The 21,122-nt window shown below is 40.8% G+C and overlaps 1 protein-coding gene across 2 annotated transcripts in view; it reads left to right on the top strand.

The window, feature by feature from the left end:
* Nucleotides 1-3,653: 3,653 nt before the first annotated feature.
* Nucleotides 3,654-21,122, top strand: part of top1a (DNA topoisomerase Ia) — a 76,759-nt gene continuing 59,290 nt past the window's right edge. The window contains exons 1-3 of one of the 2 annotated variants that reach the window (XM_043710714.2): nt 3,654-3,792; nt 3,980-4,004; nt 16,121-16,259. In XM_043710714.2, the coding sequence (XP_043566649.1) occupies nt 3,769-3,792; nt 3,980-4,004; nt 16,121-16,259 (188 nt within the window). In that variant the 5' untranslated portion in view covers nt 3,654-3,768. The remainder of the gene's footprint in view (nt 3,793-3,979; nt 4,005-16,120; nt 16,260-21,122) is intronic. The other variant, XM_087994777.1, reaches the window with a different exon arrangement.

Genomic DNA, 21,122 nt, shown 5'->3' with positions numbered 1-21,122 from the left:
TGGAAGAGTCCGTTCAGGTTTTAAACTTTCCCAACACCCTTCCAGTCACCACTCACAACATCAGAATGTGGATGCAAAACAATCTGGACCTGGCAAAACTAAAACAGCTGGTAGTAATGGGGGATAAACAATGGCCTCAAAACCAGTTTTGAAACCTGGATTCAGCGAGACCAGATCACCATAGATGAACACATGTTACTATGGGGAGCAAGAGTGTTTGACGCGAGCAAATGTTGCAGTCAGATACTGGCTGAACTCCACTAGGATCATCCAGCGGTGTCCAAAATGAAGATTTCAGTGAGGCATTATGTCTGGTGACCAGGAGTGGATGCAGACATAGCCGTGTTGTAGCAGTGCCCAGTGTGCCAGCAAAGACAAAAATTATCCCTAGCAGCTTGCCCACATTTCTCAGAATGGCTGGGTAAATGTTAACTATTCTGGCCCTTCTATGGGCTCAAAGTTCTTCGTCATTGTGAATGTTCACTCAAAGTGGTCGGACATAATTAAGTTCATTCGTCAAACACGGGGACGATGAAAGAAAAGCTGCGGGCATATTTTGTAATACATTGGGTCCCAGAAACATTAATCACAGGCAATGGGCTAATATTTACCAACAGGGAATTTGAGTATGGTTAGTAAGTTTTTGGATGACACCAAAACTAGTGATATAGTAGACAGTGAAGAAGGTTGTCTAAGATTGCAACAAAATCTTGATCAATTGAATCAGTTGGCTGAAGAATGGCAGATAGATTTTAATTTAGATAAATGAGAGGTATTGCATTTTGGTAAAACAAACAAGGGCAGGATTTACACAATTAGAAGTAGGGCCTTGGGTAGTGTTGTAGAACAGAGAGACTTAGGGGTTCAGGTACATAATTCTTTGAACTTTGCAACACATATAGGGAGGATCATTAAAAAGGCATTTAGCACACTTGCTTTCATTGCTCAGACCTTTAAGTATAGAAGTTAGGACGTTATTTTAAGGTTATACAGAATATTGATGAGGCTTCTTCTGAAATACTGTGTCTAGTTCTGATAACTGTGCTGTAAAAAGGATATTATTTGGCTGGAGAGGATTCAGAAACGATTTACTAGGATGTTGCCGGGAACGGAAGGTTTGGGTTATGGGGAGAGACTGGACAGGCTGGGACTTTTTTCATTGGAGTAGGAGTTTGAGGTATGACCTTTATAGATGTTTATAAAATCATGAGGGGCATAGATAAAGTGAATGGCAGGTGCCTTTTCCCTAGGGTAGGGAATTTCAAGACTCGGAAGCATATTTTTAAGGTGAGAGGAGAAAAATTTTAAAAAGACACAAGGGACAGTTTTTTTTCACAGAGAGTACTTCGTGTGTGAAATTAACTTCCAGAAGAAGTTGTGGATGTGAGTACAGTTATAATATTTAAACAACATTTCAATAAGTACATGAATAAAAAAATGTTTGGAGGGATATGGGACAAGTGAAGGCAGGTAGGACTAGTTTAGTTTGGGATTATGTTTGGCATGGACTGTTTTGACCAAAGTTCAATTTCTGTGCTGTACGACTCTATGACTCTATTGGTATTTCCTAAACTGGAATGGCATTCAGCATTTAGCTCCATAACATCATTGTCCAATGGTCTGGGAGAAAGAGCAGTCCAAAATTTGAAGGCAGCCTTAAAGAACAGCATACAGCTTAACTTGATGCCAAACTGTCCCAGTTTCTATTTGATTATCAGACCATCCCTCATGCAACTACAGGGATAGTTCCAGTAGAGTTGCAAATGTGGAAAAAAACTCCACACCAGGTTAAATCTGATCTTCCTGGATTGAGGAGGAGGTGAAATGCATCAGGGACACCAAGCAAGAGAGACAGTTTACTTTGGGGACAAAGTATATTGTAGGATCCACAGAAAAGGCCCTGCATGGATAAGAGTTTAGATCAGAGTGGTGCTGGAAAAGCACAGCGGGTCAGGCAGCATCCGAGGAGTAGGAAAATCGACGCTTCGGGCAAAAGCCCTTCGTCGATTTTCCTGCTCCTCGGATGCTGCCTGACCTGCTGTGCTTTTCCAGCACCACTCTGATCTAAACTCTGGTTTCCAGCATCTGCAGTCCTCACTTTTGCCTGCATGGATAAGAGGCAATGGTTGATGCAAGGTCAGGTCCTGTGATACACAAAGTTCAGGTAGGTGAGGCGGTACTGAACAAACACTTGGATAACATGAAAGCAACAAACTCGTAAACGGTGCAGGAGTAAAACATACCCAGCTTCTCAGAACCACTGGAAAGGCTGTCAGAACCTGTAGGTTCTCCCTCTCCATCTAGTGTCAAAGAAACATCTTTGATGGATGCAGCAGATGTTGCAACTTTGATGCCTTTACCACCCGAAGAAGAGAATGAATTTCTTTCAAGAAGCTCTGGGCTCAACTGGCAGGCAACAATCTGGTACACACCACTTGTATCAGAGGCTGAATTAGAGGAACTGGATCCAGTGGGAAAACAGCCCAGGAGAAGCTACAAGAAAAAGAACAGATTTTGATCCTGGACTTCAAGTGGGAGGAATGTAATGATTGTAATGTGGTGAGCCCAGTGGACCTCACAGGATATGAATTCAGTGATTGGACCAGGTTTACAGCCCCAATCAGGGAGACCTGGCTGACCGATGTAAACGGGAATGTCAGAGGTTCTGACAGCTGGCTCTAAGGAAACCGGACACGTTTCAAATACTAGGCACATGTAAATAAAGGGTAACTTGATGACAGAGTACCAGCCTCTGTGGAGTTATTTCAGTATGTTTGTCTGTCAAGGACTGAAGGTCTGGAATTATCTCCCAAATGGTCTCTGTTTCTTTCTCTCCTCTTCCAAGCCATTCCTTAAAATCTAGGAACATGGCTAAGCTTTTGATCAGCTGTCCTCATTAAGTGGCATGGTGTTAAAGTTGGTGTACAAATGTTGCTGTGTAAGTTTGTGGATTGTGTCCACAGAAACAGAAGTTGTTGTTCATTCCTTCCACTTGATAACGTCCCTGCAAAGTGCATTTGGACTATTTGCAAATTCAAAGGTGCCACATCAATTAATGTAAGTTGTTGCAAAAGCTCTGGAGTAATTTGATCCGCTGCTATCATGGTGAAACCCTGACATCAGCAGGAACCACTGTGACATCATTTGGCTTGGTGAGTGGTGTTCCTGTGTTAACTTTTCTATAGTAGATGGCCCAATGAGTTTTTGAAAAGGGTGGGGGGGGTGGGGAGGTGGGTCCATTAGGTGAAGTCTGTATTGGAGGTGGGTGTGGGAGAGGAAGGGTAGGTGTGTGTGGGTGTTTGTGTGTGTGTGGGGGGGGGGGGTGCTCAGCTTCTGTTGAGAGGAATTGCCTTAACTTTCCAACAACTTGCAAAGCAAGAGAAAAGTTTATCCCCTCTCACACTGGGAGGAAGGAGTCTGATGCCCCCAGGGAAAGGTACTCAGGGGGGCTGAATCATAAAGAGTGCTTGGGTGGACTGGGGAGAATGTGGGCAAAGAGGGGGGCGTGTCTGCGCTATTTAAATCAGCGCTTTGGTGCAGCTGAAGCCACCAATTGTGAGGGAAAGGCAATTGAAATGTAAATTCGCCTCTAAGTTGAATCCAAGTGCATGCGCAGTACGTCGAAACTGGGACTTAGACGTTGCACAGGGGGCTGGAGCAGCTCAATCTGAGGCAGGTCTTTGGTGTGGATAGAACTCTACTAAGTCCACACACAGTCACACAAAAAAAAATCTACAGAATAATCAGGAGAGAGAGACATCCTCGAAAATGAGCGTTGATCACCTCACTCAGGTAGGTGGAACGAGCATGCAGATCGTGAAATCCTGTGTCCTTTTAACCCCCTCCCTAAAAAAAAACCCATAAATTTGGTGATTTGAAACTTGTGTAAAATTTCCATCTGTGTGATGGTTCATGGCCCCTTTGGTTGGAAAGGAAGCAAAGTACTAACGTAGATTTTTTTTCCCCCTTGTGTTCACAGCTCAATACGGATTCCCGCTTGAACGGTGAGTATTTTGAGGTGAATTATTATTTTTTTTTGTTGAAATTTGTCAGGGTTTTTCGCCCCTCTTCCCTCCCTGTCTCTCTGAGGGAAGAACAAGAGGATCAGACATGGCGTCCAGAGACTAAGTCCCGTCTACGTGCCCACAAGCCCTATTGTTCAAATCAGCCTCCGAAATAACCGCCTTACCCGCTCCCCAGCGAGCCCTTACCCCCGCCGAGCGCCGCCGCTATCCGCGGAGTCTGGCGCGCGGCTGCCCGATGGCCGTTGGGGGCTTCGGGCGGGCGGGCAGCGCGAGCGAAAAGCCGGCTTTTCGGCCGTTAGGACTTAGTCTCTGCGCCATTTTATTTTCCTGACTCTGTGTGTGTGTGTGTGTCGGTTGCTTCGTGCATGTTGTAGGAGCGAGGCACCCTTCACGCTCTCTCTTCCCCCTCTTTTTTATTATTATGTTTAAATCAATGTGTGCCGGGCATTTTTAAACTAGAGGGCAGGAGAAATAAAGGTTTAAATCCTGGATTTGAGGTGGGCAAACAAAAGAGGTGGTGCAACTTGTTTTTTTTAAATGCAGTTTACATTTTTTTATATTTCATGGAGTAGCAATGCCTCCACTCACATGGCGGCAGCACCGTGAAGATTATGATGTATTTTTATAGATTTTTTAAAAATTGCAACATTTTAAAGGTTCCCTCTTATTTTTAAGATTGCATTGCATGTTATATTTTTCCTTTCTGTTCTTGCCTGCCCCAAGTTTAAAAAAAAATGACTTTACCGGTTCGCATGATTTTTTTTTTCTTTAGGTTTGTTCGTAGGTTCAGGTTTTCGATATTTCTAAAGGTGTTTTTATTTGTAAGGAAAATATGGGTTATATGCGTAATCTTTTTGAAAAGAAATCGGTGCTGGGATTGTGATTGTCATGTCACCAAACATGTGAGATGTAAGCAAGTGGTGATATTGTTTCAGAAATTTTCCATACTTTAAGTTGTTTATGTATATTTTTAAAAAAGCACTAATCTTTCCCAAAGTTTGGTGAGACTTAAGGGCATTACTGGGTTGGTTGGAGGAAGGTAATTCATAAATAACTTTATGATCAATTATGTTCCATTTTGCAACTCTAATCTACAGACATTGGTGTAGATCTTTTCTGAATGAGGCTTAAAACTGTACAATGATTTCAGGAATTGATCCAGCTAAAAATTTTCTCTTTGGAAAGATTTGCTTTCATTAGAACTGCAGATGATGATACAGGATGCAAAAATGAAAACTTGTATGTAATTTGAAGTAACTTAACATTAGTAGAAATCCCCAATTTTTAATTATTCCCTGCGATTCAAAATGATCTGCAAAATCCAACTGATTTTATATTATCGTTTTGCATATTTGAAGCATAAAAGGATCTATCAAATGTGCATTGGAGTATGACATCTTCCTTTTAAGATTCAAATTGCCCAATGGCAACTACATTTTAATTTGTTTCAACATGTTGATTCCATTCTGTCAAATGATAAGCTCCTGTGCGAGCATGCATTATTGAATGCTTCAAAAGGAAATGAGGTTTTGAGGAGGTGGAGTATTTCTGAATTAAGTTTAGTTGAAGAAACTGTACTGAACTTAATGGGTTTAAAATGAACGGAGAGTGGAGTTGTGCTATTAGATTTTCCTTGGTGAGTTCTGTTATAGGATATTAGTAAAGATTAAAGCTAGAATACATTTTCAGAAAGAAACACAAGGTTTAATTCTGCAGATCAGTGGGATACTGTATCTCAGTGATGCATTGGATTTTACTCCAGATTTCATTTTAAGAACGAGGTGTAGTTTAAGAAGCTGCTTCTCTGAATATGGATATCACTCTAATAAATTGGGAGTTAGCATCCCAGCTCAAGACTACTCTCAAATATTCTTGTTAAAGCTGTAACTCGTAATATGGTTCCATATTTCTGATGCTTTTTAGCATTTAATGTGGCCATTCAGGCATTTACCTTAGGCAAGATCTAATCTAGTACGAGGGGAAGGCCCATTCAGTCTTGTCTTGGGGGCAAGTTTGAGCAGATCAGGGAGATCAGAAGCAGGAACTCTGACCTCTTCTCCCAAACTGAGCACTGGCTGTGGGATGAATTTAGTCTGTCCAGCATCCATTCATTCTTTACCACAACGATCATGGGTGACTAGTATTTCTGGTTTTAGCTGGAATTCCTTTGTGATGTTGTGTTCACTGACCAATAATCTGCAGTGACAAAATCATTGTGAAAGCTGAGGAAATGTGGTTCTTTTATCTGTTAACCTTCAAATCATTCTTCTACATCCTTGATCCTTTTTCCTGGAGCCCACCTCACTGATAGTACATGTGCTCAACAGGTGGAAAACAGAACCATGTACTGCAACTAACTTTTTCCAATACTTTAACTGTATTTTGAAGGGCTTTTTGCTTCATGGAGTTGCAGGCTCATGTGAGTTGTGAGGTCATGGGGATTTACACTCAAGTGACCATTCTTCATGAATGAGTCTGTATTCCTGGGAAGTGCACAGCAAAGACTGATCTGACCAGAGTACCCTCTCAATTGGAATCACTGAATAATAAGCTGTGCAGTCTGTCCAGATTTAGCCCTTGGGGAAATAAATGTTGGTTATAATATTCGGAGTTGTTCTGGTTCAGTCCAGCTAACTGAGCAAGCGCCAAAGATCAGAGCTGGGATCTACTGTGTTGGCTTTGGTACAGTTCCTGCCAGGCTGTCAACTTGGAAACCATACTAAAGAATGAACTAACATATCATAAAAGTTTATTCAGTTTGTCTTTTAAATCAGTGAGTCATATCTTGACGTGATTCCAATGACGCTATAGTCTTCCACTACCATCCTGAAGAAGCTGTTTTTGCCCCACAAGCCTGGACTGCTAAATCATCATAATAACATACAGTCTTTGCACATGCACAGTTTCCAAACAGGGTTCACTGACAATTATTCTGCGTTGAGAAATGGGATGAATCTACTTTGCTCAGGTGAAATCAACCCAGTGTAAGGGCAGAAATCAAATCTGGAACATTATTTAAATTCTTTTCAAGAAAAATATTTAATTTGGTATTAAGTTACTCCATTTGCACTGGTGAATTTGGTCAGTTACCTAAGAATGCTTGAGCATCTATTGTAAATTCCACAGAGGAAACTCAGGGGGTGATAGAATTGTGAGCCTAATGTCAGGAAATTGCTAACCTACAATTAAGCAGAGCGTGAATGAACACCTTTTTAAAATTTTCAGCTGATCAAAGAACTAGAATACACCTGTAAAGATGGTAGCATGTCTACTATAACCAATTACTTTTTATGAAGTAATGAAAATCATGCACAGAGTAATGTCTATGCATGTTATCTACTACAGGCTTCCAAAACAGTTTTGATTTATAAAGTCCCTCATAAGAGATATTCATTAAAGTTGAAGCCCTTGAAACTGAGCACAATATATTGTCACAGGAGATTGTCTCTTTCTGTTCAGCCAAAGTAGAGATAATGGGCTTGTGCTCTTAATTGATAGGATATGACCTTCAAGGATCTGTATTAGGGCCTGAACTATTTGCCATAGCAAATTCACTGATGGGATGCAAAGCTATATGACTACATTTTGCAATGTCCCAAGACAGGAAGCACTTTTAAGCAGTGTAGGTGAAAATGTAAAATTAAAGATTGGTAAAGTAAATGGGTAAAACTCCTCTGGCAAATTGATTTTTAATGTGCAGTCATCCACTGATGAAATGGGCTACATGCTAGATGCTAAAATACTACAAAGGTGGTAGTCCAAACAGATTTGGTAACAAAGTGAAAAGAGCAAACATTTTCCCTGAGCATCGGAGGCTGAGGGGTGACCTTTATAAAATCATGAGGGGGTATGGATAAGCTAAATAGACATTTCCTTCAGGTGGGGGAGTCCAGAACTGGAGGGCATAGGTTTAAGGTGATAGGGGAAAGATTTAAAAGGGGCCTAGGGGGCAACTGTTTCGCACAGGGTGGTGTATGAAAACAGCTGCCAGAGGAAGTGGTGGAACCTGGTACAATAACAACATTTAAAGGCATCTGGATGGGTATATGAATAGGAAGGATTTAGAGGAATATGGGATGAGAATAGTTTTGGACATCTGGTTGGCTTTGAGGAGTTGGACCGAAGGGTCTGTTTAAATACATAAAATAATCAATTGCATAGGTAACACTCTCCTTTTTTGGATCTGGAGGATAAGAATACAAGGGGGTAGAAGTCCTACTTCAACTCTACATAGCATTGGTTAGCTAGCAGTTGGGGTATTGAGACGTTCTAGATATCTCGCCTTGGTAGGATTTGCTGTATTTGGAGGATGTGCAGTGTAACTGTACCAGAAATGTAGGACTTACAAGTGTTAAATGACAAGCAGCAGTTACGCAAATTAGTTTTTTATTCCCTGGAATTTTGAAGTTTCAGGGATGATTTTGATAAATTGCCTGGAAAAAAAAAGTTAGGCTAGACAGATAAACTGTTCTGCCAGTTGGTGGGTCAACCATTTGGAGGTGGGTAGTAGTTGCAGAGTTCAAAACATTTTGAGCCAATCTCTCCAAGAGTGAAATTAGTGGGTGTTGGTACATATTTGGAATTCTACTCTGCAAAGAGCAATTTTATTCCAAAAAGCTGGTACTTTTCAAAGTGATATTTAAGAAAGATTGTTAACCAAACATTTAAAAGGATCTGGGTCACAAATCATGATCTCATTCAGTGATGGGACATGCTCAAGGGATTACATGGCTTGCTTTTGTTCCTATATTTCCTTGCTTGAGCTGTTCTTTTTTTCCGTATTGATTTGGTGAACATGCTCAGTTTGTGACAGTCTTCTTCAGAGAAGAGTGACTTGAATATAAATAGAATCCTTCCTTTACACTCACTGATTTGTGCTATTGGTACTTTCCATAAGGATGGCCCTTTATTTTTTGTGGTCTTGCTGAAGCAGCGTCAAACTGTAATTGGGAATAGAGCAGGCCAACACCATTCATACCCCAGTGAATTTAGGGAACCAGATTATTGGTCTCCTGTTTGCTGGTGCCTTGACAGCAGGCAGCTCTGCTCATATGGGTTGAGGGTGTTTCACTGGATATTTAGAAATTCGAGAATTCTCATCTCTTTCCCGCACAGTGTTTTGTATTTGTGGATTGTTGTCCAGGTTTATGTGCAATTTCATTGATAGTTTGGATTGGTAGCAAGCTTGATCTAGTTAGGTTTGGTGTCAGTATTTAAGTTAAGCCTATATAACTAATATCTTGTGTCACTAGGTGTTTGTTAATGCACCTACATAGTATTGTCTAGGTGTGGTGCTGTACAGAGAACAATACTAGCCAATATACATGTCTTAAAGCCTAGCTTGATATCAAGTTTTCACATGATGCAGTGCATTGCCCTCCCTCGCTTCTAATGTGATCTGCTTGTTTTCCAGCTAATGATATTAAGTAAGTGATTAGTGCTCAAGGAGAAAGTGAGGACTGCAGATGCTGGAGATCAGAGCTGAAAATGTGTTGCTGGAAAAGCCCAGCAGGTCAGGCAGCATCCAAGGAGCAGGAGAATCGACGTTTCGGGCATGAGAGCATGTTACCTTGAGGAATGCAGCGGTTAACTGCCAAGCCTCTGCCTGTCAGACTGCATTTCCCAACCAATTAGCGCACTCCCCTTGTACAGTGTAATGTTTTATTCATTTCATGGGATGTGGGCATAACTACCTAGGGCGGCTAGCAGTGATTGTCCATCCCTAATTGCCCAGGGGGCAGCTAAGAGTCAACCACACTGCTGTGTCCGGAGTCACATGTAGGCCAGACCAGTTAGGGATGGCAGATTTCCTTCCCTAAAGGACATTAGTGAATCAGATGAGTTTTTCCTGACAATCAGCAATGACTTCATGGTTGCTATTAGAATCGCGTTTCCAGATTATTATTGAATTCAAATTCTGCCATCTGTTGTGGCAGGATACAAGCCCAGGTCCCAGAATATTGCATGAGTCTCTGGATTAATACTGAAAATGTGTTGCTGGAAAAGCACAGCAGGTCAGGCAGCATCCAAGGAACAGGAGAATCGACGTTTCGGGCATAAGCTCTGAAGAAGGGCTTATGCCTGAAACGTCGATTCTCCTGTTCCTTGGATGCTGCCTGACCTGCTGCGCTTTTCCAGCAACACATTTTCAGCTCTGATCTCCAGATCTGCAGTCCTCACTTTCTCTGGATTAATAGCCTGTTCATAATACTAATAGGCCATTGCTTACCCCTTTTCCTTTGTTGTTGTTTTCCCTTTGTTTAGTATCGATTGTGAATTGTGCTGAAGAGTGAAAGATGTCCCTTTTTTTGGCAACATTCAAGTTCTGTACTACCAAAGATGAATTGCAGTGATTGAAATGAGACCCTGATGGCTTTTTGCAGGATCCTCTGCAAAATTCTTGATTTTTTCAAATAGCTTATACTTTTAAATGACAAGAAACTGAAATTAATGAAATTTGAGGACTTAAATTGTTCTGATTGTCAATAAAGTTGAAATGTTTGAACTTGTATGGTAATGAGTGAGTAGTTCGCTCTTTGGTGTTTGAGAAATATCAAATTACCTTGGTTGACTTCAAATGTCTATATACCAGTATGGACTTGGGAGTCAAATTAGTTTTCTTTCATGTAGTGTTGAGTGCTCATCAGTGCAGACTCTTTGTCACCTTTATGTTTCTTCGTGAACTTTTGGAATTGATTTACTGAAAGATTGGCTAATGATTAGAAAGCAGACTTCTGTAGATACTATCTATCTGAAATTTAAAAAATGATGGAAATAGTCACCGGGATAGGCAGCACTTATGGAGGGGCATACATTAGTTTAGATTAGATTACATTACAGTATGGAAACAGGCCCTTCGGCCCAACAAGTCCACACCGACCCGCCGAAGCGCAACCCACCCATACCCCTACATTTACCCCTATACCTAACACTATGGGCAATTTAGCATGGCCAATTCACCTGACCTGCACATCTTTGGACTGTGGGAGGAAACCGGAGCACCCGGAGGAAACCCACGCAGACACGGGGAGAACGTGCAAACTCCACACAGTCAGTCGCCTGAGTCAGGAATTGAACCCGGGTCTCTGGCGCTGCGAGGCAGCAGTGCTAACCACTGTGCCACCGTGCCGCCCACCGTGCCGTGCTGCCTATCCCGGTGACTATTTCCATCATTTTTTAAATTTCAGATAGATAGTATCTACAGAAGTCTGCTTTCTAATCATTAGCCAATCTTTCAGTAAATCAATTCCAAAAGTTCACGAAGAAACATAAAGGTGACAAAGAGTCTGCACTGATGAGTTATTTCTCTCAGCACAGATGCTGCATGAACTGTTGAGTATTTTCTGTTCTTGTTTCAGGAGTTTGGTTGTGTAACTTGCCTGCTGTATGTACTTTGAAGTTTCAGTGATCTGGGTAAACTTGATTTATGATTTATTCTGTAATCCTCTACACTATCTGCCCTGATTAGTCACTGTCGGATGCATTACATCAATGGGTTTCCTTTATGTCTTTGTATTGTAGTTCTGAACTTTGCTTCCTGTTCTGGGCATTTCAAGACCATAAGACCTAGGAGCAGAAGAAGTCTATTTAGCCCATTGAGTCTGCTCTGCCATTTATTGAGATCATGATTGATCTGATGATACTCGGCTCCAATTTTCTACCCTTATTCCTATAAACCCGTGATTCCCTTAATGCTTAAAAAATCTGTCTCTTGGCCTTTTAATATACATAAGGAGAATTCCAATGATTCACTGGCCTCTGAGGAGAAATTCCAACACTTTACTCATCAAATATAAAGGCCCAGTTACATAAATGCCAAGGAAGAACAACCACTGGAGACACCTTGAAAGGCGAGATTGGACATTATTGCATTTTCCCTTCCTGTTGCAGACTGGCTCGATAGATGTGGTGCCACTTTTGTAACTGATTTATTTGCCTGTTGAGTTAGAGGCTTTGATTGTCATCATTATCGTAACTGAAGACATGGAGTTGCCACATTTAGTACAAGTCTTTGGGGGAAGAGGAATGAATTGTGTCTTTAAGTGGAGTCCAGTCACTGGTTAGATAACGTGAAGTTCTGTGCTTAGATCTTTGAATTATTTGTACTTCATCAGATTCTGGTTTAATGATTCTGTATTTCATAATGGAGCCTTAAAATTAGAGGGGGTCAATTTAGAACAGAAATAAAGACACCATTCTTAAGCCAGTGAGTAGTGGGCCTGGGAATTCATTGCCACGGAGTGCAGTGCAAACCGGGATGTTAAATGTTTTCAAGGCAGGGATTGATAAACTCTTGATTTTGCAAGGAATTACGGGCTACGGGGAATATGTGTTCAGGTAGAGTTGAAATGTCCATCAGCCATGATCAAATGGCAGAATGGACTCGATGGGCTGAATGGCCTTACTTCCACTCCTATGTCTTATGAGCTCGGCAAAGCGATTTGTAGTCAGTTTTAGCTGGCCAAACTGAGTTCTTTTATCTCTGTGTGGAATTTTGAATAGAACCTGAGGATCATCAAATCAGGATGGTTCTCCTTATCACTTGCTTGTACTTGGATTACAGAATGATAAACTGTTGCAGCACAAAAGTGGGCCATTTAGCCTGTTGTCTATGCCAGCGATGAGTTAGTAACTTTAAAACTGAAAGACAGGGCATAATAAATTGGCCCTTTTAACAAACAAGGATGTGGAAGGGAGTATGCAGAAGTGAGAGCTGTGAACCCCTATCTTTGATCTTCGTTGAAATGAGCTGGTATAGGAACACATTCACTACCCTTGGTTTTTCTTTTAACTCTTGGGTGGAAAATTGTGCGTTAGAACAAACTTATGTATTGTATGCTCCATTTCTGTCCCTGTTCCTTTCTCTGTTGCATTTCTGACTAGATGAATAGTGATTGCTGGCAATTCTGACTGAAGGGTTTCTCTCTTGTTCCTCCTTCCTCTTAAAAGGATTATCTCTTAAAAATTTCCTTCCGCGTATTGCCCAATTCTATAAGTGGATGCCAGCAGTGGTTGAGCAAAATCCTGTTTTGACAATTTATTAATTCCTGCATTTAAAAATGAAAACCAAATGCAGAATTTGAGACCATCTAAAGTTTGTGACGCTAGTCTTTCATTATCAATTCTGTTTAGTTTATCCTTGTATGTTTTTTTTGTCCAGTTTTTCTACTGACTTAAGACTTGCAATGGTTGAGGTTTAATCATAAAACTATTTTTTTTCTTCTTGTTCCCCCACAACCTCCCATTTCTTGGCCCAGTACAGAAAGCCCCAAAAGTTAGGTGGGCCAGACCACACAGCTTAGTTTCTCACAGGTTGTTGCAAGTTTTTCTCATGAGGCCAGCATTTAGGCAGTGACAGTTACATCCTCTGGGTATTTGGAACTTTGATCTGGGCTGGCGATAAATGACTAGACTATTCCTGAAAATCTACAAGCTTTGACCAGTAGATCATGCTTTTCTTTAAATTCCTTTTTAAAAAAAAAATTAATGGAAGCAGACAAACTAGTTTCATTTCAGTCTGTGTTAAAGCGAGTGCCACACAGCAAAGACTGTCACAGTAAAATTTTAAAATACGAACGAGGAGCACAATGCATGTGGTGAGATTGTTATGTGACCATAATTCCTGCTTTATTTGAGTAAAACCTTTTTGTGTGCTTGCAACAAAATGGTACTGACCTTGATTTGACCTGATATCACTCTCGTATGATGCAAAGGTTGATTTAATCAGGAATGGTTTCTGAATTCAGGAGAATATATTTGGTCTGTATCTGCTGTGTGAATTACTTGTGTTGTTTTCCCTCCTAGTCCTGTGCTTTGATACATAAAAGGCGAGTTTATGTTTTCTTTCAGTACTTGCCAGTTTCAACCTCCCTTTTTCTCCATAGTGCAATGAACAATGGGAATAAGACCTGTTTTCACAATTGGAATGGGATAATATGTAAACGTTGTGCAAGATTTGGATTTGTGAAGGGTAGATCTTGCCTTACAAGTCTTATTGAATTCTTTGAGGAGGTGACCAAGCATGTGGATGAGGGTAGAGCAGTGGATGTAGTATACATGGATTTTAGTAAGGCATTTGATAAGGTTCCCCATGGTAGGCTTATGCGGAAAGTCAGGAGGCATGGGATAGAGGGAAATTTGGCCAATTGGATAGAAAACTGGCTAACCGGTCGAAGTCAGAGAGTGGTGGTAGATGGCAAATATTCAGCCTAGAGCCCAGTTACAAGTGGAGTTCCGCAGGGATCAGTTCTGGGTCCTCTGCTGTTTGTAATTTTTATTAATGACTTGGATGAGGGAGTCGAAGGGTGGGTCAGTAAATTTGCAGATGATACGAAGATTGGTGGAGTTGTGGATAGTGAGGGGGGCTGTTGTCGGCTGCAAAGAGACTTGGATATGATGCAGAGCTGGGCTGAGGAGTGGCATATGGAGTTCAACCCTGCCAAGTGTGAGGTTGTCCATTTTGGAAAGACAAATAAGAATGCGGAATACAGGGTTAACGGTAGGGTTCTTAGTGAGGTGGAGGAACAGAGGGATCTTGGGGTCTATGTTCATAGATCTTTGAAAGTTGCCACTCAGGTGGATAGAGCTTGTAAGAAGGCCTGTGGTGTATTAGCGTTCATTAGCAGAGGGATTGAATTCAAGAGTCGTGAAGTGATGTTGCAACTGTACAGGACTTTGGTTAGGCCACATTTGGAGTACTGTGTGCAGTTCTGGTCGCCTCACTTTAGGAAAGATGTGGAAGCTTTGGAGAGGGTGCAGAGAAGATTTACCAGGATGTTGCCTGGAATGGAGAATAGGTCGTACGAGGATAGGTTGAGAGTGCTAGGCCTTTTCTCGTTGGAACGGCGAAGGATGAGGGGTGACTTGATAGAGGTTTATAAGATGGTCAGAGGAATAGATAGAGTAGACAGTCAGAAACTTTTTCCCCGGGTACAACAGAGTGTTACAAGCGGACATAAATTTAAGGTGAAGGGTGGAAGGTATAGGGGAGATGTCAGGGGTGGGTTCTTTACCCAGAGAGTGGTGGGGGCATGGAATGCACTGCCTGTGGGAGTGGTAGAGTCAGAATCTTTGGTGACCTTTAAGCGGCAATTGGATAGGTACATGGATGGGTGCTTAAGCTAGGACAAATGTTCGGCACGACATCGTGGGCCGAAGGGCCTGTTCTGTGCTGTATTGTTCTATGTTCTATGTTGACTGTAGGTATAGTAAGTTGGGTTGAGAAAGCTTCCTGAGTCAGTTTGATGTCCTCAGTATAGTGTCTAGACTATGTAGCCTTTAGTTAACCCTGGACTCAATTTAATGGTTTCCTTTCCTCCATAACTCCAAGCACAGTCTAGCAAAGAACCTACTGCGTTAGATGATTACCACCTGAAAACAAGAATCTACAAACAAAGAAGACCATTTCAGTTAGTTTTTACGCTTATCTATTTTGAAAATTCCCCAGATCCCTTCAGCAGTTTGATTCCAAGAATTTTTAATCTCCCTAATCAGAGCATGAAGAGCTTCCTTATGTCTAGCCTAAACTTGCCCTTTACTGGTTTGAATGATTGTTTATTTCTCCTTTATTTTATTGCTCTGCTTCTTTCTAGATCTATCATTTCTGTATTAAATCGTGTCTTCCATGTGAGTGCCTCTTCTCATGGTTAAAAAAGCTCAGTAATTGTCCATTGTTGTCATTCCATCGGTATGTTGCTATTATCTGTTTAAAAAAAAAAGCTTTTTTTTATTCTTGTGATGGCTTCAATCACTAATTGTATTGATTTCACAGCTTTCAATACATGAGCTACAATGGTCACAGAAGGAAACTGATGGCTGCTGAATCCGGCTGAAAGTGTGACAGCCTGTGCAAAAGCTGACACCTTTTGGAGGAGCAGTAATCATATTGGTGTGACAGCTATTTAGATTGTGGCAAGGCCAGAATATATAATGTCAAAAATGCATCGCCATATGTTTTTAAAGTAAGAGAATTACAAAAATCACTATTTGTCTGATCTTCAATTTGCGTTGAAGTTCCAAGATTGATAACATCATTGTTGTAGAAGGAAGGGAAAGAAATAATACCAGGTGATTGTTTCTTCTCTGTATACTTCCAGATTCCCATAAGTCCAGTAAAAGTGAAGAGAAACACAAACCTAAAGAGCACAAACACAAGGAGCACAAGTCAAAAGATCGAGACAAGGATCGTGAGAAATCCAAGCACAGCTCCTCCAGTTCCAAGAATCATAGCAACAGGTAATGTTGATCATTTGTACATATTTTTTTTTCTTTTCAGTCTGTTGTGAAGTAGTACTTGTTTGTGGACCTGAATTGAAATTCTAGTGTGACATGTTTGAGTCAACACTTGCCTCACTTTGGTAATGTATTGAAAGACCTAAAAATCAGTTGACTGAGAGTGTAGAGGTGTCTCATGGGTACTGTTTTCTTCCCCAGAATCGAATGTTCAACTTGTTGCATTGCATAGAATATTCCAGATTGATGCACAGCTGCACTTACATGTATATTTAAAGCACCATTGCTTCTTGAGTGACCAACAGCTTTGTTTCTTTTGAGCGTAAATTGGCTCGTTTGGTGGCTACCCACAGTATTGTCATTGGCAAGTGACACTTGCACCTTATTTTCCTCTCCTTCCTGTCTTTCTTGTCAGTGCCTGACCAAAGTTATAGAAGAGGCCATTTGGCCAATCAAATGGCCAGTGTTAACTTTGTATGGTGTCAACAAATATCTGCAGAATGTAAGCTATAAGAATTGCTGTTAGTCTGATTTTTGTCTTTGTTCAATAATGACATCATTGCTCTCTGGTTTGTGTTGTCTTGTGTTTTTTCTTTGTTTCCTTCCTGCTTTAAGGGCAGCTGGGACTAATAATGCTTCCACTGCCAATTTGGCACATGGTACAGAATAGGACTCATCAGGCTTCTATATTGCTTAAGCAACAGTCAGTGCCTTATTAAATGGAAGACACTTTGCCATCAGTGTGTTTACGAGTAATGAGAAGGAATTTGCTTTGAGGATTGAAAATCTTTCGAACTCTCCAGAGTGCTGTGGCAGTAGGGCACTGAATATTTTTATTTGGCAGATTTATTCTCTCTTGTCAAAGGTTATGAGGGGTAGATGAGAAAGTAATGTTGAAAACACAATTGCATCAGCTGCAATCCTGTTTGAATGATGCAGTGTGCTTGAGGGGCTGAGTGGTCTACTCTTAATTTGTATGTTTGTGTATGATGGAGTTGAGGGAAAAGATGAGGCTGAGGAAGGAGTAATTTTGAAGGGCAGAAGTTTGTTCCTCAACATCTGAAAAGAAATGCGAAGAAAATTCAATCCAAGCATTGAATATATTTTCTTTCTTTGAATGTGCAATGAATGTTGGAATGCCCATTTTGAGATCTCAGCCAGTTTTGTCTTCCCTTAACTAATAACTATTAACATATAAGGATCCTTGAATGACAATTAACAAAAAAATATGGTGCCTGGCTTCTTTTTTTTGTTTTCGACACGATCTAAAGTTGCAGTCGTACATTTTGTGAACTGGCAATTGAATTGGTCTTGGTTGTGATGGCCTCCCCAGTTGAATAGGTAATTGCATGCCTCCGTGAATTTGCAAAGAAATAGGGATGTCTTTGGGGTTGAGTGGAGTATGACAATTTGAAATATGCTTTGTAGTTACACTCAGACGCATTGTTTTGTGACTTACAAGTTAACTATTGATTAACTATTTACATGCTTTCAGATGTGTACCTTCTTACTGCCAAACATTGGCAAAGGGTTTATGGTTCGGGGGAAAATTTGTGTAATGTTTGGAATTTGGCAGAGAGTGCCCGTGTAACTTCCACCATTTAGTTTGGGTGGAAAGTTTCTATAATGCTCTAAACCTATTTCAAAAGTTTCTTATTGTTTGTTTGGGGGTAGTGGCTTAGAATGAAACCAATTGCAAGCTGTGTTCTAGTCAGGGAAATGAAAAAAGTGGTAATTTTAAAATGCTTTCTGTAGACCAACTGTTGCCTTAAATTTGTCATAGAAGGAAATGAGGGTGGAGGAAATATGTGCAAGAAGCTTATGAAATTCTTTGATACTAAGATATTCAGATTTAACTGCATTTGCCATATCTCCTCTTCTGCCAGACCGTGATCAAACCAATTTTTTAATGGTTTTCCCTGCTCCTCCTGACCTTTTTGTCTTTCTCTTTCTCTATTATCTCTCTTCCGTCCACTTCCCAAGCCAATCCATGAGACCCATCCTCTGCTCACTCGATCCTATTGTCACTTAAACCACTGACAACCTAACATTTACCTCTGATCCCCATCCTGGCAATATTGTTAGTGGTTCTGTTTCTCCAGGTGTTGTCCCTTTCTTGTCTTTTAGATCCTCTGTCTTCACCTCTCAATTCCTTGATAATATTTTACCTATCTCTTTTTTTTAAAAAAAATTCTTCTAAATGCTGCTTCAATCTGTACCCATCTTGCCCATAACTCTCTCGTTGGAATCCCTCTCATTATTCTGTTACAGCACCGAGCCTGGTCTTCTCCAAACTCTCAAATATCATTCCATGTAAATTGTGAGGAGCATAGTCTGGAACTTCAAAAGGACATAAGACAAGTTATTGGAGTAGGTTCGTAAGCCGTACAATGCAAACAGAGTGAGTTGATACATTTTGGCAGGTAGAATGTAGAGCAGCAATTTAAAATAGAGTACAATTTGAAGGGGATGCAGAATCTGAGGGTTCTAGCTATATATGTGCACAAGTCGTAAAAACAGGACAGTTGAGAACAGTTAATTAAGCATGCAATATTCTGGGCTTTATCAATAGGGCATAGAGAACGAGAGAAAAGAAGTTAATGTTCAACTCGTATAAGGTGCTAATTCAGCCTTAGCAATTATCACTTTCTGTATTTGGATGGCGCACATTGGGAAGGATGTGAAGGCATTGGAGAAAGTACAGGTTTCTGAGATTAGTTCCAGGTATGAGAGCTGTCAGTTTTGAAAATAGATTGGAGAACATGGGACTGTTCTCTTGCAGAAGGGAAGGCTCACAGGATCTAACTGAAGTGTTCAAAATCATGAGAGGCTATTTGGAGTAAATGGGAATAAAAGGTTCCCACACGTGAGGATTGTAAATGAGAGAGCATAGATTTTATTTTTTAGTAAAAGAAGCAAAATGGGCATGAAGAAAATGTTTGCATGATTAGGATCTGGAATGCAGTGCTTGAAGGCAGGTTCAAAATGGAGTTACATTCATCCTTTTCAGATGACCATGTGCAGAGTTAAAGGCAGGAGAGTGGAACTTAGTGGTAACGATAATTTGGAGAGCTTGCAGATATAATGAACTAAATGACTTTTCTGTGTTGTGACAAGTAAACATGCCCTCCTCAACCACCTCAACCTATACTGCCTTTGTGGGTGATCATGGCAGGCTCCTCCCCTTCCAGCATCATCCAGCTGGATGGGGCTAATCTTCTGTATTGTCGCCAGAGTATTATTTACAACTGCATCTATTCCTGTGCATTTTTTCAGTCCATTTCTGTTTCTCATCCACATGCTGCCACTTAGTGATGCCTTCTGAAGAACAGCATTAGATTCCACATGCATTCTTCTAGCTCTGTCTGGCATCGTTCCTCTCCTGACCCATCCACTTTCGCTGAATTATCAGAATCTTTATCCAGCATCCTGTACTGGATAAAGAGAAATTATCTTCTATTATCAATAGGAAGGTCTGTTTCTTTTGATCCAAAGACTAAACCCGATTCTCTAGCTGTTGGCTCCATGGCAATGTCTGGTGCTAAACTAAACTGTTCACAACCTTCATCTTTATTTGATGAGTTTCCAACCACACGTTCATTCTATCATTAAGGTTTGATTGAAATATAGGAGATGCTGAAAGGTCTTGACAGGCTAGATATGGAGAAGATATGTCTTATGGGTGAATCTTGAAGCAGGGATCCATTTTTTTTAAAAAGAAATATACAAAAATTGCTCATTTAAAACTTCTTTCTTCTCATATATATGGTCTTTGGATATTTTTAAGGTCGAAGTGGGTAGATTCTAAATATGCAACGGGGTGATATCAGGACTAGGCAGAAATATTGGTTTGAGGTTACGATCTGATTGACTGTTATCTTACTAAATGGCAGAGCAGGCTCAAAGCCAGTGGGCAACTACTTCCTGATCCATATTCATGTGTACCTGTTTACCTCTGAAGAATTGCCGCCTTTGTCCCTGCATCAGTCTATCTGCTGAACGTCCCTCATTTGAAGCCTTTTTCATACTTGAATATTTCCGAAGTGGTGTTGGCTGGTCTGTTGCATTTGATCCTCTAAATTTGAGATAGGCCACAGGCAGACTTATGACTGAGGTGCACAAAGTCCCTTTTGCCTATCTTCCTGGTGTTTTCTACTCTCTCTATTTTGGTTTCTTATCAAGCTATTCCTCCATTTTAGAATACTCAATTTTGTTAAATCCCTCTGGCCATTCCCCTCAATATCTCTGTAATCTTCTGCTCCACAGCCCTCCGATATCTGTGCTTCTGATTCTGCCCCGTTGAGCATTCCTGATATGTTTGTTGTTGTTGGGTTTGTTTTTTGCTTCACTATCAGTTGCCTTCTCTCCAGATGCCAATCTGGAATCTCTACGTTTTCCATGTTTGGTTTGATCATCTGCCGTAACCCTGTGTGAAGCTCATTTCATTTTGTGATGCTCCGGGGAAGCACCTTGAGATGTTGTATTATGCTAAAATGCTCAATAACTAACTATAAGATAGTCGTTTATGCTGAAGTTAGACCAGTTGGCCCCACTCACATTTTTGCAGTTGTGGTTATAATGGCCTATAATCTCAAAGTCTGATAATCCAGTTGCAGCAAATGATTCCCAAAGCTGCTAAGTTCTCCTGATGACTAGCTGAAAGATGCTGCCTATGGGGAGGAACTGCACTTAATATTTTGTGTAAGTGCGTTCTAAGCAATGCCTGTAACTTGTCTCTTGTCTCCTGTGCACATCAATAATCAGCATTTCTAAGCAATTTAAATCCACTTGTTGTTTTACCCCTGTTTTTTGTATACACATTATGGCCTGAATTTGATCGTCAAAACTCTTGATGGCCTAATTGTT

The sequence above is a fragment of the Chiloscyllium plagiosum genome, unplaced genomic scaffold (assembly GCF_037043375.1).
Source record: "Chiloscyllium plagiosum isolate Xiang-an unplaced genomic scaffold, Cpla_swu_hap1 HiC_scaffold_15, whole genome shotgun sequence".
Lineage (NCBI taxonomy): Eukaryota > Metazoa > Chordata > Chondrichthyes > Orectolobiformes > Hemiscylliidae > Chiloscyllium > Chiloscyllium plagiosum.
The sequence above is the reverse complement of the archived record's forward strand: the minus strand, read 5'-3'. Positions and strand labels throughout refer to the sequence as shown.